Genomic DNA, 11,284 nt, shown 5'->3' with positions numbered 1-11,284 from the left:
GGTCCACTTTCCCCATGTCCCTGGGCATTTGCTGAGGCTGTTCTCTCTCCCCAACCACCCCACCCTTTAAGGCTCTAAGAAACCTGCCATTGGAAGCCCCTGAGTAGAAAGCCGTTGACCGTTCTGAATATTCTCCTCACTGGCTTCCTCCCCTCCCTGGAGGCACGTTGAGGTCCACCTGGCAGGAGAGTTTCTCGTGTGTTCCTCACCTCTCCCGTTAAACTGGGGAGCTCCTTGGGAGCAGGAAGTCTGTCTCTTTCATAAGTGTATCTTCACGGCGCCTAGAATGCACACAGTAGGCACTTCATAAGTATCGCCCAACAAAGGGATGTAGGCTTCCTGCCTCTCTTGCCCTGGGCCATCTCAAAGACAGTATGAAAGAAGGAGCGATCTGGAAGGTAGACGCTTGGACACTGGATGAAGAAGTCAAAGCTGGGAAGCAGGACCCCCGAGGCCCAGGCGACCCCCAAATCACCCAGATCGCCTCCCTCCCCTTCCCAGAGCTCTTCCGAATGCTCAGAAAGGAACAACCCACACGCAGGGCTCCGTGTGTGATATATATTTATATATATAATTGCTCTCATTCTATTGTACTTTATCCTCTTTTTACAGTAGATCCGACACAGGCATTAAATAACTGCAGAGAGAGACCACTGGGGTGAGGGGAATGCAGGAAAACATGGGGACCCCGAGGGAAGAGACTCAGATCCAGCGAGAGGGGAGGAGGGAAGGGTCCATCTGAAGGGGGGGGGGGGCGGTGTGGAGGCTGCAGGGTCAGAAAAGAAATGGGGAGTTAGAGAGGGCAGAAATGAAGGGCACGATCACTCAAGAACACCAGAGGCCCCTCATGTGACATTCTATGGGCACTACGGGGTCGTTTAAAAACGCCAAGGGGTCCCGAAGGCGATGGGCCAAGAAGTTCAGAGCCTAGACTGGGGGGGGGGGGGCTATTGGCAGCGTTTAGGGCCGAGGGGCAGAGGAGAGGGGAGGAGCTAGTGATTAGTTGATAACGTGCTAAGAGAAGCCAGAGGGAGGAGGGGGGTGGCTCCGGGCCCAGGGGAAGGAGGTGAAACAGTCCCACAGCCAGCTGACGTTTCCAAGGTGGCCACTGGGGACCCAGCCAAAATGGCTGCCCTCCCCCAGCGCTCCAGGGAAAGGGAACTTGAAGGATATTCTGGGAACACAAACAGGGAGACAGTGAGCCGTCGGCGGCAAAAAAACAAAGTGGATGTTCAGCCTAGGTCAATCCCATCCCTCCGAGGAGCGCCTGTTTGGGTGACAGGAAGAGAACTTTCAGGAAGAACCAACAGGGACTCTTCCAGACCCTCGTTCCCAGCTCGCGCCAGTCACCGCAGGGTGAGGAGAAAAATGTGCCACAAGACAGGGGAAAGGCCACCGAGCCACCTCGTCCTCAGTTACAGACAGCTGTCGTTCGGAGGAGGGAACGGGGATGGAGAGGACATGGGGACAGCCCTGCCAATGCCGGAGGAGCTGGGTAAAGTCAGAAGCCACCAAGACGGTGACGGTGTCGATGAGGCAGAGAGCGTGGGAGAGACAGAGGAAGGTGAATGGAGGGCCACGATCGTGTCTGCAAACCAGGGATGGAATGAGATGTGTGGGGGGCGGGGGGGAGGTGGATGAGGGTGAAGGCAGGTGCGAAGGTGGGCGGGCAGGCAGGCATTTTCTATTGCTCTCTGGGGACAGCGGGGGTGGAGACCCCCCACTCACAGCTAAGCCAGAACCAGAATGGCCCCCAACTCCTCGGGCCGGCCTTCCTGGGATCCTGCCTCCCTGCCTCTGACGGAGCTGGAATCCGGAGGGGAGGGTGGAGACGGGAGGGAAGTCAGGGGACCACAATGGCCATCAGGCTGGGTTCACAAGTAAAGAAAAGGGGCGTGAGGCTCAAACAAGTCATAGCTCTGTTATAAAAAATACCTTTGGGGCGGGTGAGGGAGGGATCAGGCAGGGTCAGGGACATTCCAGAGGCATCCATAGGAAAGAGGTGGGGGCAGGAGGAAGGGGCCTCAGGTTTTGTTGATGCGGAGTTTGAAGGCCACGCGGCCCGCGAACTTGTCCCGCTCATCGTCTGTGGCGATGTTGGCGGCATTGATCCGGCATTCTACGTTCACCTCCACATTGGGGGTCACGTTCAGGAACTTCACGGCCACCAGGGGCTGCGTGTAGTTCACCTGGGCCAGAGGAGGAGAGCACAGGTCCAGGCCCTTGGCAACTCCAGCCTCCTCCCCAAGGACCCCGCTCCCCGGGAGGAGCCACCGGGCCGGGCCTCCCACGAAACTTACGTGGAACTTTTTGCCATAGTAAGGGAAGTACATGAGGTCGATGCTGCCGTTGGCAGGGAACATGACAAAGTGGCCGAGGTTCTCAGCATCTTCGTCCCGCTGTGGGGGAGCAGGAGGGTAGGGGGAGAGCGGGTTAGGGGCGGCAGGAACCCAGAACCTCTCCAGACTGCCCTCTACTCTTCCTTCGCCCCAAGTGATTTCTGGCTCCAATCTGCTTCCCTTGGGCTGTGAGTCTGTGTGTGCGTGTGTGCAGCAGGGGCTGTCCTGTCTCTCCGTCAGACTGGGAAGTCCTGAAGGGTGTTAATGACCCTGGAGCCGCCCCCTTATCCTCCCACACCACCTTCTTACCCCGGTCTCAGCAATCGGTTTCTGGAGCAGAGCCAAGAGAGAACAGATAAGTGAGTAAGGGCTCGGAAGGAAGGGGAGGGTGTGTGCGTGCGCGTGTGTGAAGGGGGACGGGAAGTTTCTAGAGAGGACAGAGGAGGGGGCCGCAGGGTTCCCAGGACAACTGAGTGGTGGCAGGTGGCCCTAACTACCAGAAACCTAAAAAGAACTGAAGAGCAAGGTGAGACACGGGAGGGGGAGCGGAAGACACGGTGATCAGGGACTGGAGAAGGTGGAAGGGGTCAGGCATAGAAGCAGAGGCCGAGGCTTCTGCTTGGGTGGGCTCAGAGAGGTGGGTGTCCAGCCACGCGAGAGCTTCTAGAGAGAAGCGAGAGTGGTGGGAGCCCCTGGGAGTTGGAGCCACGCTGGCGCGCCCTCTTACCCCCTTGTCCCTAGAGTGACGGGGCCTCTGACAGCGAAGGAGACAGAAAGACACGAGTGAATTCCGTGCAGGCCAAGAAAGGCAAACAGATGGGCAGGTGGACAGGGCCCCACAAACTCACCTTCCCCACACAGGTAACATTCATGCTCTGATTCGCTCCCGCGTAGAAGTTGATGACCTGGAATGAAGAGAGAGGACGAGGAGTTAGAGAAACAAGGTGGCGAAGACACACGTGTCCAGCCTCCTCGCCTCCACAGAACCTGGCCTCCCACGGCCCCACGCCTCTGGTTCTCGAAGCCGCTCAAACCTCCCCAGATCGCCCCAGTGAAAGGAAGCAACTGCCCGCAGATGATGACCCCAGCCCCCTCCTTCATTCTCCCTGGTGACCAAGGTCACACGTACCCGGTTCATCTTGATGAAGACACAGGGCTGCCCGGTGCTGTAACCATAGTGGGTCGGGTCCCCGATGCCAGAGCAGTCGCCCAGCTGGGTCCGGTTGAACTGGCAGGCACGCTTCGGGTAGTTGAGGACTCCGTTGTCTGGCTGTTCGTAATAGCGCCCAGGGCGGCAGACGTCATTCTTCTGGGCTTGGATGGAATCGTTGTAAGCTAAGGAGGCGGGGGAGAGAGAGAGAGAGTCACGGGGCCAATGTTCTGCTTCCAGGGTCCCCCGATCGCCTGCCCAAGCCCCTGCACGGCCACATCAGCGGCCCCTCACTCACGCTCCAAAAACTTGTTGAGCTTCTGAACATGCTGGTCCCAGCTTTCAGTGTCACTGACGTTGACAATGACATCAAGATTCTCAGTCTTGGGGCGAATCATCAAGCCTGTACCAAACAAGTGGATATACATGTACGTATGCATATCCGACGAGGGACTACACACGGAGGGAGGAAGCCGGACACAGGGAGCAGCAGGGTGATGGCCGGGGTGAGGACAGGGGGAGATCTCCTGTGACCCCACAGCACCTTCCCAGATCACAAAGCTCTCAGCTGCGGGAAACGGGAAGGAGGCGGACTTCAAGGACTTCCCCGCACGCGGTAACCGGGTCATCAGAAGCCGCATCACTCACCCGGTGTGGTCAGTCGATCCTGGTACTTGGGGGTATGGTCAGAGACCGTCTGCAGCATGACCCACATGGTGAGGGTGAACATGGCCGTGAGGAAGCCATAGAAGACGAGGTAGAAGAGGAGGATAAAGGCTGGGGAGGAGGAAACAGGGTCAGCGGGTTCCAAGATGACCTCACCTCTCCCCGCAGACCCCTCTCCCACTCAGACGTCCTGCACCGGGACGGGCCACAGAGTCTCGGGGACATCCGAGAGCCTGCCCCTGAGAGCAAAATGAGACGAGCTGGAAGCAGGCCCTGGTGTCTGGCGTCCAGCCATGACCCCCACCCCCTCCGGTCCCATAGTGAAGCCCGGCCTCGTGGAGGCCGCAAGAGACCTAACTTCTCGTTGCTGGGCCAACCCCAAGTACAGGCCGCGGTCATTCGGCATCAGATTCCGTTCCCAACTTGTCAACCATTCGCGGCCCTACAAAGGCACAGCACCTGTTACTGCCTCATGGGTCCTCGTGCTTAAAGCTGTCCGGCGCAATGAGTTTCCAAGCTGGCCCTGGCCACCATTCGCAACCAAACTCTCATCCCACCCCTCAGAGCGCGGACCCTCACGTTCCGACAGCAAACTCTTCTCTCTGCTGGCGCCCCACAGAAGTGGCACCTTGGACGCAGCTGCCGTCTAGCTACGAAATCGCTCAGAGCTGCCCGGAACCTTCAGCGGTCACCCCACCCCCCAGTTCACGCACAGCACCCGGGGAGAGGCGGTTGAGCAAAGGTAGAATGTCCCGGAGGCTTCCGGGCGGGGAGCAGGTCCTTGCTGTATGTGACATGTAACTCCGTCACTCCTCAGCCTAAGTGTCTGCTGTTGCCACCACCCAGGAACCCCTGTCCTTCTATCTCAGACGACACTGTCCCCATGAAGCTTCTCCAGGTTTCCCCCGAGCCATCACGGATCCCTTCAACCCCAGGGACCGGACTCCCCAGTTTCCTGAAGGCGAGGACTGCCGTGGTGGGTGGGCTGATGGGAACAGTGTTCAACCGGTGTGGAGGAATCGTAGGTTGTGTCACAACAGGCTCCCCTATGCTTGACCTCCCAGCTTAACAATCCCTTTTGGAAGAATGCCACCCTTCACCTGCACTCAAGCCCAGCACCAGACCCTCGCCTGGGGACAACTCCCTCTACACCCGAGTCTCGCAGTCCCGCTGTGGCTTGGGAAGGTCTGGACACTCTGCCGGATGATGTATGCGCACGTCTCACCACTGGTGACCACTCCTTCCCTCCGCCTGCGACATCGGAGCCGGACCTCCAACCTCCAAAACCTCCCAGGGCCACCCCTCTCCAACAGCCCCCCACCCACAAAGCAGCCACAGAGAAAGCTCCAAACAGCAGCGGGATACTGACAACTTCCGCTGTGAAGAGCCCCCCCCCCGCGGTCCCCCCCCACCTCTCCAAGACCCGCCCCCTCATGAATGTTCCCAGGGTCCAGGGGATGGGCACGAGCTAAAAATAGACGGGCTTGGCGAGCTAGTGAGAGCCAGAGGGAGGGAAGGGGCGCTCTTCTGGGGAAGGGGGGGGGCGGCCGTGTGCAGCGGACCTGCCCGGAGAGGGAGCGCCAGCGCCGCGGCGCGGACACGCGCGCAGAGCCCGCGACCCCCCGCGCGAGGGGGCTCCGCGGGGGGCGGGAAGGCGGCAGTGACCTACTTTCTCCGCCTCCGCAGCGGCCGGCCGGGGAGATTAGACCGGCGATTCGGCCCCCTCCCAGGCCGGAGCCAGGCAGGGCGGGGGGGTGGGGGGGGGAGGGCAGGACGCCGGGGACCCGGGAAGGGAACCGGGGCCGAGCCCGCGGGACCTGGTGCCCCCCGGGGCGTCGCCCGGAGGACCCCCGCCCCGCCCCGCGCGCGGCCCGCCCTGCGTACCCCAGCTGGTCCCGGTGCGGCCCATGAACTGGTGCGTCCTCGGGTTCCACACGAACTCCTTCCACTCCTCAACCACCTGCCCGCAGCTCTTCGTCTCCTTCTGGATGACCATCTCGGCGGCGGGGGGCGAGTCCCGCGCCGGGCGGGGGGCTGCGGAGAAGCTGGGGTGCGGCGCGCAGAAGCCCCCCCGCCACGCTCCGGAACGCGCGGGGAGCGAAGGCAGCGGGGGCGAGGGAGACCCTCCTCAGATGGGCAGCCGCTGCAAATTCCGGGGTGCACGGCCACGCGCTGCGGGGTGCTGGCAGCGCGGCGTGGGATGCACCGATCCTAGCGCCCCCCCACCCCGCCCCCGGGCTCCGATGAAAAGGGGGCTGTCAGAGCAGGGGAGGTGAGAAAGAGGAAGGGGTGCGACGCAGCCTCACCCCCCAAACCTTCTAGAAACAAAATGAAAAGGGATGCAAAAACAGACGGCTGCAAAACCCGAGCGAGGCGCAGAAAAAATAGGGGTGCAAGGAGGCGAGGGAGGGGTGGGGGAGGGGGCTGCCCCGAAATCCAAGATGCAAAGAGGCCGTGGGGAGGGACCGGGTGGCCGCTCAAGGCTCTTCCGCCAAGCGGAGACCGCCACACCAGTGGTGGCTCGGCCGCGGGGGTGGGGCAGGGACGCGCAATTGGGGGACAGCCAGGGATGGGGGTCCCCCGGGCGGAGGCTCCGCTCCTCAGCAGTGCGGGGCCGGCAGGCGCGGCGCGCAGTCTTTATACTCGGCGGCGGTGGGGGGCCCGCCCCCTTCCCACCCCCAGAAGCCCCGCCTCCTCGCCGCTGGCCCGGGCGACCTCATGCATATGCAAATATGGAGAGAGGGATTGGGTCCGCCCCCCTGCCGCCTCTTTAAGACCCGGAGGTCTCTCCCCTCCCCCCACCCCAGGTACCACACTGGATCAGGTGGAAGAAGGGGATGGAGGGCGTGTCCGGGCGGAGTGGAGGGAAAGGGAACCCCTGAGAGAGACAGAGCTGGAGAGGGAAGCCGATCTTTGCGGCGAAGGGGCCCCAGGCCGGCCGTTGGAGACTAAGATCCGGAGACAGACAGGGCCAAATGTGAGAGGGACAGAGAAAGAGCCAGAGACCAAGAAAAACAGAAGGCACCAGCCAGGGCGCTAGACCCGCCGGGATGGAAGCTAGAACAGGCCACACAGGATGGAGAGAGGCCACCACAGGAGGGAAATTCCCTTTGGGGGAGCCGCTACCAGCTCCCCCCAACACCTCCTTCTCCAATCCCACAGCCCCTGGTTCTCTCCAAGCCTAGGGGCTTCCCCATGTCCCCACCCAACTCTCCCCGTCACCACATCCCTAGCCCCTAGCATTGCCCGGAGGCTCCAGCCGGGATCCAGATCTCCTCAGGTGTTGTGTCCCCCCCAACCCCCAGGCGTGAACTCCCCCTCCCCATTTGCCCATTGGGGTCCACAGACATGGCCCATTTGAGCACCTGTTAGAGACTTTGTGCAACTCTAGCCCTGGGAAACCAACCTCGCAGTTCTCACGGGGCTCCAGAGACCCACAGTCTAGTTGGGGGGGGGGGTACAAGAGCCTCTAAAGACCTCGAGTTAAGAATCATGATCGCTCTCTTTTCATCTCTCTTCAGATCTTGTCGCTTTGCCTTGGAGAGGGGTTTCTTCTCCTTCGGCCTCTCACCCAATTTCCTTGGCTCTAGTCCTCACCAGTGCCGGGTTCTGACTCTCGCCCTCCGCCTCAAATTCTCTCCCTCCAGCCCAGCTTTACGGACTTGGGGGTCTGTTCAACCAAAGCTCCCACTCAGAATGGCCCATGTGGCTGGTTTGGTGCTTTCACCATCTCGTAACTCTTCATAATTTTATCTTTGAACTTGTAATTTGTGCGTGAAGCCCAACGGGACAATGGAGGACGTGTGTGAGCGAGGAGATATATGTAACGTGCCATCCGAGAGGCCGCCCGGTGTAGAACTCCAGTGGACCCATCGTGCGTGCGAGCTCAGCAAGACTCAGAGTTAAGACACAGCAAGCGTGTTATGCGTCCAGCTGAATGACCTTGAACCCTAGAAGGCGATGGCCTTCTAGGAGACACGGGTGACTGAGGCATCTTCTTCTTCTCCCCTTTCTGGGTCCCGCTGTTTCCTGATTCAGCCAACCACTTCTGCTGACGACGATGACAGGGAAGGAGAGGGAAAAGCTGAGCTGCCCATAATTCCTTTGGCTTCTAGTCCTTCCGTGCTCATTAGTAAGCCGAGGGCAGAAAAAAGTTGATTTTTCTTTATTTCAAACAACGTTAAATAGCAAAAAAAAAAAAAAAAAAAAAACCATGAAAAGTTGAGAAAAGAACCACGGAAGAAATGAAAACATGTTCTCTTTCAGTACCGTGAGCGGCACTTTTTTCCTGCTTTCTGAACAAGGGATCCCACATCTTCGTTTTGGACCGGGTCCTGCAAATTATACAGCGGGCTCTGCTTAGCCCCTTCTGCAGGCTCCGGATTAATTTTCTCCAGATACAGTTTTAATTAGGCCACTCCTCAGCTCAAAGGTCTTCACTGGCTTCCTGTCACCCTGTGCAGGACGGAGTCCTGATTCTTTTGTCTAACCCTCAGGGCGTTCCAGTGCCCAGCCCCAGCCCGTGTCCCCAGCCCCCTTTCCCACCAGGACGCAACTGATCCTCTGCTGGAGCTGAGCCTGACCCGGCCACTCCTAGGACAGGCTGTGCTCACTCCTGACTTCACACCTTTGTCCATTTCATTCCCTTGTCCCGGAAGGCTGCCCACCCTTCAGAGTCCAGCCGCAACTCCCATTCATTCATTCAATGCGTATCTAATGGGCATTCACTTAGAGCCAGGCACTGTTCTGGTCCCTGTGCTCCTGGGACTCTCGTCCCAATAAACGAAAAAAACAAGCAAACAACTAAAACAATGTAGTATAATATTACGCAGAAAAAATAAAACAGGGTGGTGTGCCAGAGAGCCCCTGCATGGGCAGGGAGGGCCTTACTGGAGAGCTAACGTTCAGTGTGAGACCCAAGGAACCCAAGGAACCACGGGGAACTGTAGGAGAAGAATCTTCCACGAGGAGGAAAGTCTAAGTGCAAAAGCTGGGCTTCAAATGAGGGAAAGCAAGATTAATGCAGCAAGAGATCCGAGAGGTAGGCACATCATACAGGTCCTTGTAGGCCAAAGGGCATAGTTTGGATTTTTTTTTTTTAAACGTTTATTTATGTTTGAGAGGGAGAGAGAGAGACAGAGCCTGAGCAGGGGAGGGGCAGAGAGAGAGGGAGATACAGAATCTGAGTCAGGCTCCAGGCTCCGAGCTGTCAGCACAGAGCCCGACGCGGGGCCGGAACCCACGAACCGTGAGATCATGATCTGAGCCGAAATCAAGAGTTGGATTCTTAACCCACTGAGCCCCCCCGGGCGCCCTGACTCTTATGGTGTTTTATCTTTTCAACCAGGTTGCAAGCATTTCGAGAACAGGCCTCTGTCTTATATACCCTGTCGTATATATCCTCTATGCCCGAGCACTCCACAGAGCTATGGAAAACAGCGTCCGGTTGCCGAATTGGACTTAGACATGGAATGCCTCCTTCTGCTAGAAACTGCGGGGAAGCAACTTGCCCTTTCCTCCATGAGACAAGGAGAATCAAAATGAGCTGGGTCCGATCTGGAGAGATGAGGCCTAGACCCTACCCTCAACACACACAGCCTGGCAGACACTGGCCTGGGGATGCCCTCCAGACTGCTAGCTCAGTTCTGCCCTGTGCACCCTCGGAAAAGAATGAACGTGTCCGTACGTTTCAGGGGAAGGCTGTGGGACCTGCTGTTCCTTGCACATCTTCCCCTGTGAGGGTCAGCATGAGGAGGGGTGTGATGGAGGGAGCATTGCTATTAATTGCTGCATCGGTGTTCACGGGGAAGTTGGCTAAGGAAGGAAGGAATGGGGGTCAAAGAACCAACCCCTTCCCGGAACCCAGTCCTGCCTCCGGCATCTCCAGAAACAAGGGAAGGGAAGAAAAACTCCCACGGCCCCTCTCCCAGATCCAGAGTCTGTCATGAGGTCTGCGTGCCCTGAGCAGAGACAAGAACAAGGAAAGAAGCGGGCTCTAACACACAGATGTGGGTGCGTGTGTGTGTGCGTGGGGGTGGGGGGTTATTATTTAACGGGGACAGAGCTTCGGTGTTTCAGGATGGGAGGCTGTGGGGTATCCTGCCAAGTTCCGGAAAGGTCCGCAAGGGTGGGGGAGAGGCAGGGGACACTGGGCAGACGCCGTAGGTGCCCTTGGTGGGGGCCTGGCAGGGTCTGTGTCGGAGCAAAGTCAGTCTTAATGAAAGAGTGTAGACAGCTCTGGATGGTAATCAGGAATCCTGGAATCTAGGACAGCCTGGAGAAAGAGAGGCTGGGGGCACGGTGTCCCGGACGGGGCGGGGTGCAGGGACGAGAGAGAAAAGCCAGCCCCGGGGAAGAACCCTCAGGGACAAAAATTCACGAAGCTGCCGCTCAGAACAACCCCTTGATGGGAACCCAGGTGTGTGTGGATCTTTTAACTCTCCCTCCCCACCCCCCACTGGCTCACACCCGAGGCCCCCACGGGGACTGGTTTCTTTTCATTATTCAAGTCTTTGCTCAAGTAACACTGTCTTAGAGAGGCCTTCCCTGACCACCCGGCTAAGGCTGTCTGTCGACTGCCGCCCTCTATTACGTGACAGGATATTATTCCCTTTATAGCACTAACCACTATCTGAAATGATCTTGCTTATTTATTTTTCTTACGGGCCGTCTACCCCTGCCCACCCCCCCCATCCCCCCCACCCCCGCCTCCCCGCCAATGTGAGCTCTACAAAAGCAGGCACTTTCTCATCCAGGCATCCTCAGTGTCTAGAACGATGCCTGATACGCAGTAGGTCCTCAGTGACTATCGGTCGAATGGACATACCCAATGGCCCAGGTGGGCCCCAAACATTGCCCAGGGGACCAGAGTTGAATTTGGGCTTCCTGGCCATGCTGAGGACGCTCCAAAGGCGCTCTGCCCGTGTGGCAGCAGCTGTAGACCAGCAAACTCGAGACTGGGAGGGTCCAAGGAGAAGCCTAGGCTGTCTTCCACCCCAGACACAGTCCTGGAGCCTCCTTACCCTGGGGTCACTTAGGTCCTGGCTGATCCCTGCAGAAGGGGATGACAGGTCCAATGAGTGAGTCACCCCTGGCAACAGGGTGACTGGTAGGAAAATCATTTTAAGAA

General features: G+C 58.7%; 1 protein-coding gene across 3 annotated transcripts; it reads right to left on the bottom strand.

Moving 5' to 3' along the window:
* Window positions 1–551: 551 nt before the first annotated feature.
* ATP1B2 (ATPase Na+/K+ transporting subunit beta 2) lies at window positions 552–6,779 on the bottom strand. Of its 3 annotated transcripts, none has more exons than XM_042967448.1 (7): window positions 6,040–6,779; window positions 4,138–4,266; window positions 3,788–3,892; window positions 3,469–3,674; window positions 3,188–3,244; window positions 2,301–2,399; window positions 552–2,189 (listed from the first exon to the last, which is right to left on the bottom strand). In XM_042967448.1, the coding sequence occupies exons 1-7, from the start codon at window positions 6,149–6,151 to the stop codon at window positions 2,025–2,027; spliced, it is 873 nt and encodes a 290-aa protein (XP_042823382.1). In that variant the 5' UTR covers window positions 6,152–6,779; the 3' UTR covers window positions 552–2,024. The 3 variants fall into 3 exon arrangements, with proteins under 3 accessions (XP_042823382.1, XP_042823383.1, XP_042823384.1); XM_042967449.1 differs by lacking the exon at window positions 6,040–6,779 and adding an exon at window positions 5,825–5,842; XM_042967450.1 differs by lacking the exon at window positions 6,040–6,779 and adding an exon at window positions 4,615–4,633.
* Window positions 6,780–11,284: the final 4,505 nt, after the last annotated feature.

The sequence above is a fragment of the Panthera tigris genome, chromosome E1 (assembly GCF_018350195.1).
Source record: "Panthera tigris isolate Pti1 chromosome E1, P.tigris_Pti1_mat1.1, whole genome shotgun sequence".
In the NCBI taxonomy this organism is placed as follows: domain Eukaryota; kingdom Metazoa; phylum Chordata; class Mammalia; order Carnivora; family Felidae; genus Panthera; species Panthera tigris.
This window is presented reverse-complemented; position numbering and strand designations above follow the sequence as displayed.

What these genes read in the sequence shown, in the direction of transcription:
- ATP1B2 (XM_042967448.1), bottom strand. Translation starts at nt 6,151, where the DNA reads ATGGTCATCCAGAAGGAGACGAAGAGCTGCGGGCAGGTGGTTGAGGAG. An exon ending in TCTTCATCAAGATGAACCGG is followed by an intron (nt 3,245 to 3,468) that starts GTACGTGTGACC and finishes TCTTCATTCCAG; the next exon opens with GTCATCAACTTCTACGCGGG. An exon ending in ACTATGGCAAAAAGTTCCAC is followed by an intron (nt 2,190 to 2,300) that starts GTAAGTTTCGTG and finishes CCTCTGGCCCAG; the next exon opens with GTGAACTACACGCAGCCCCT.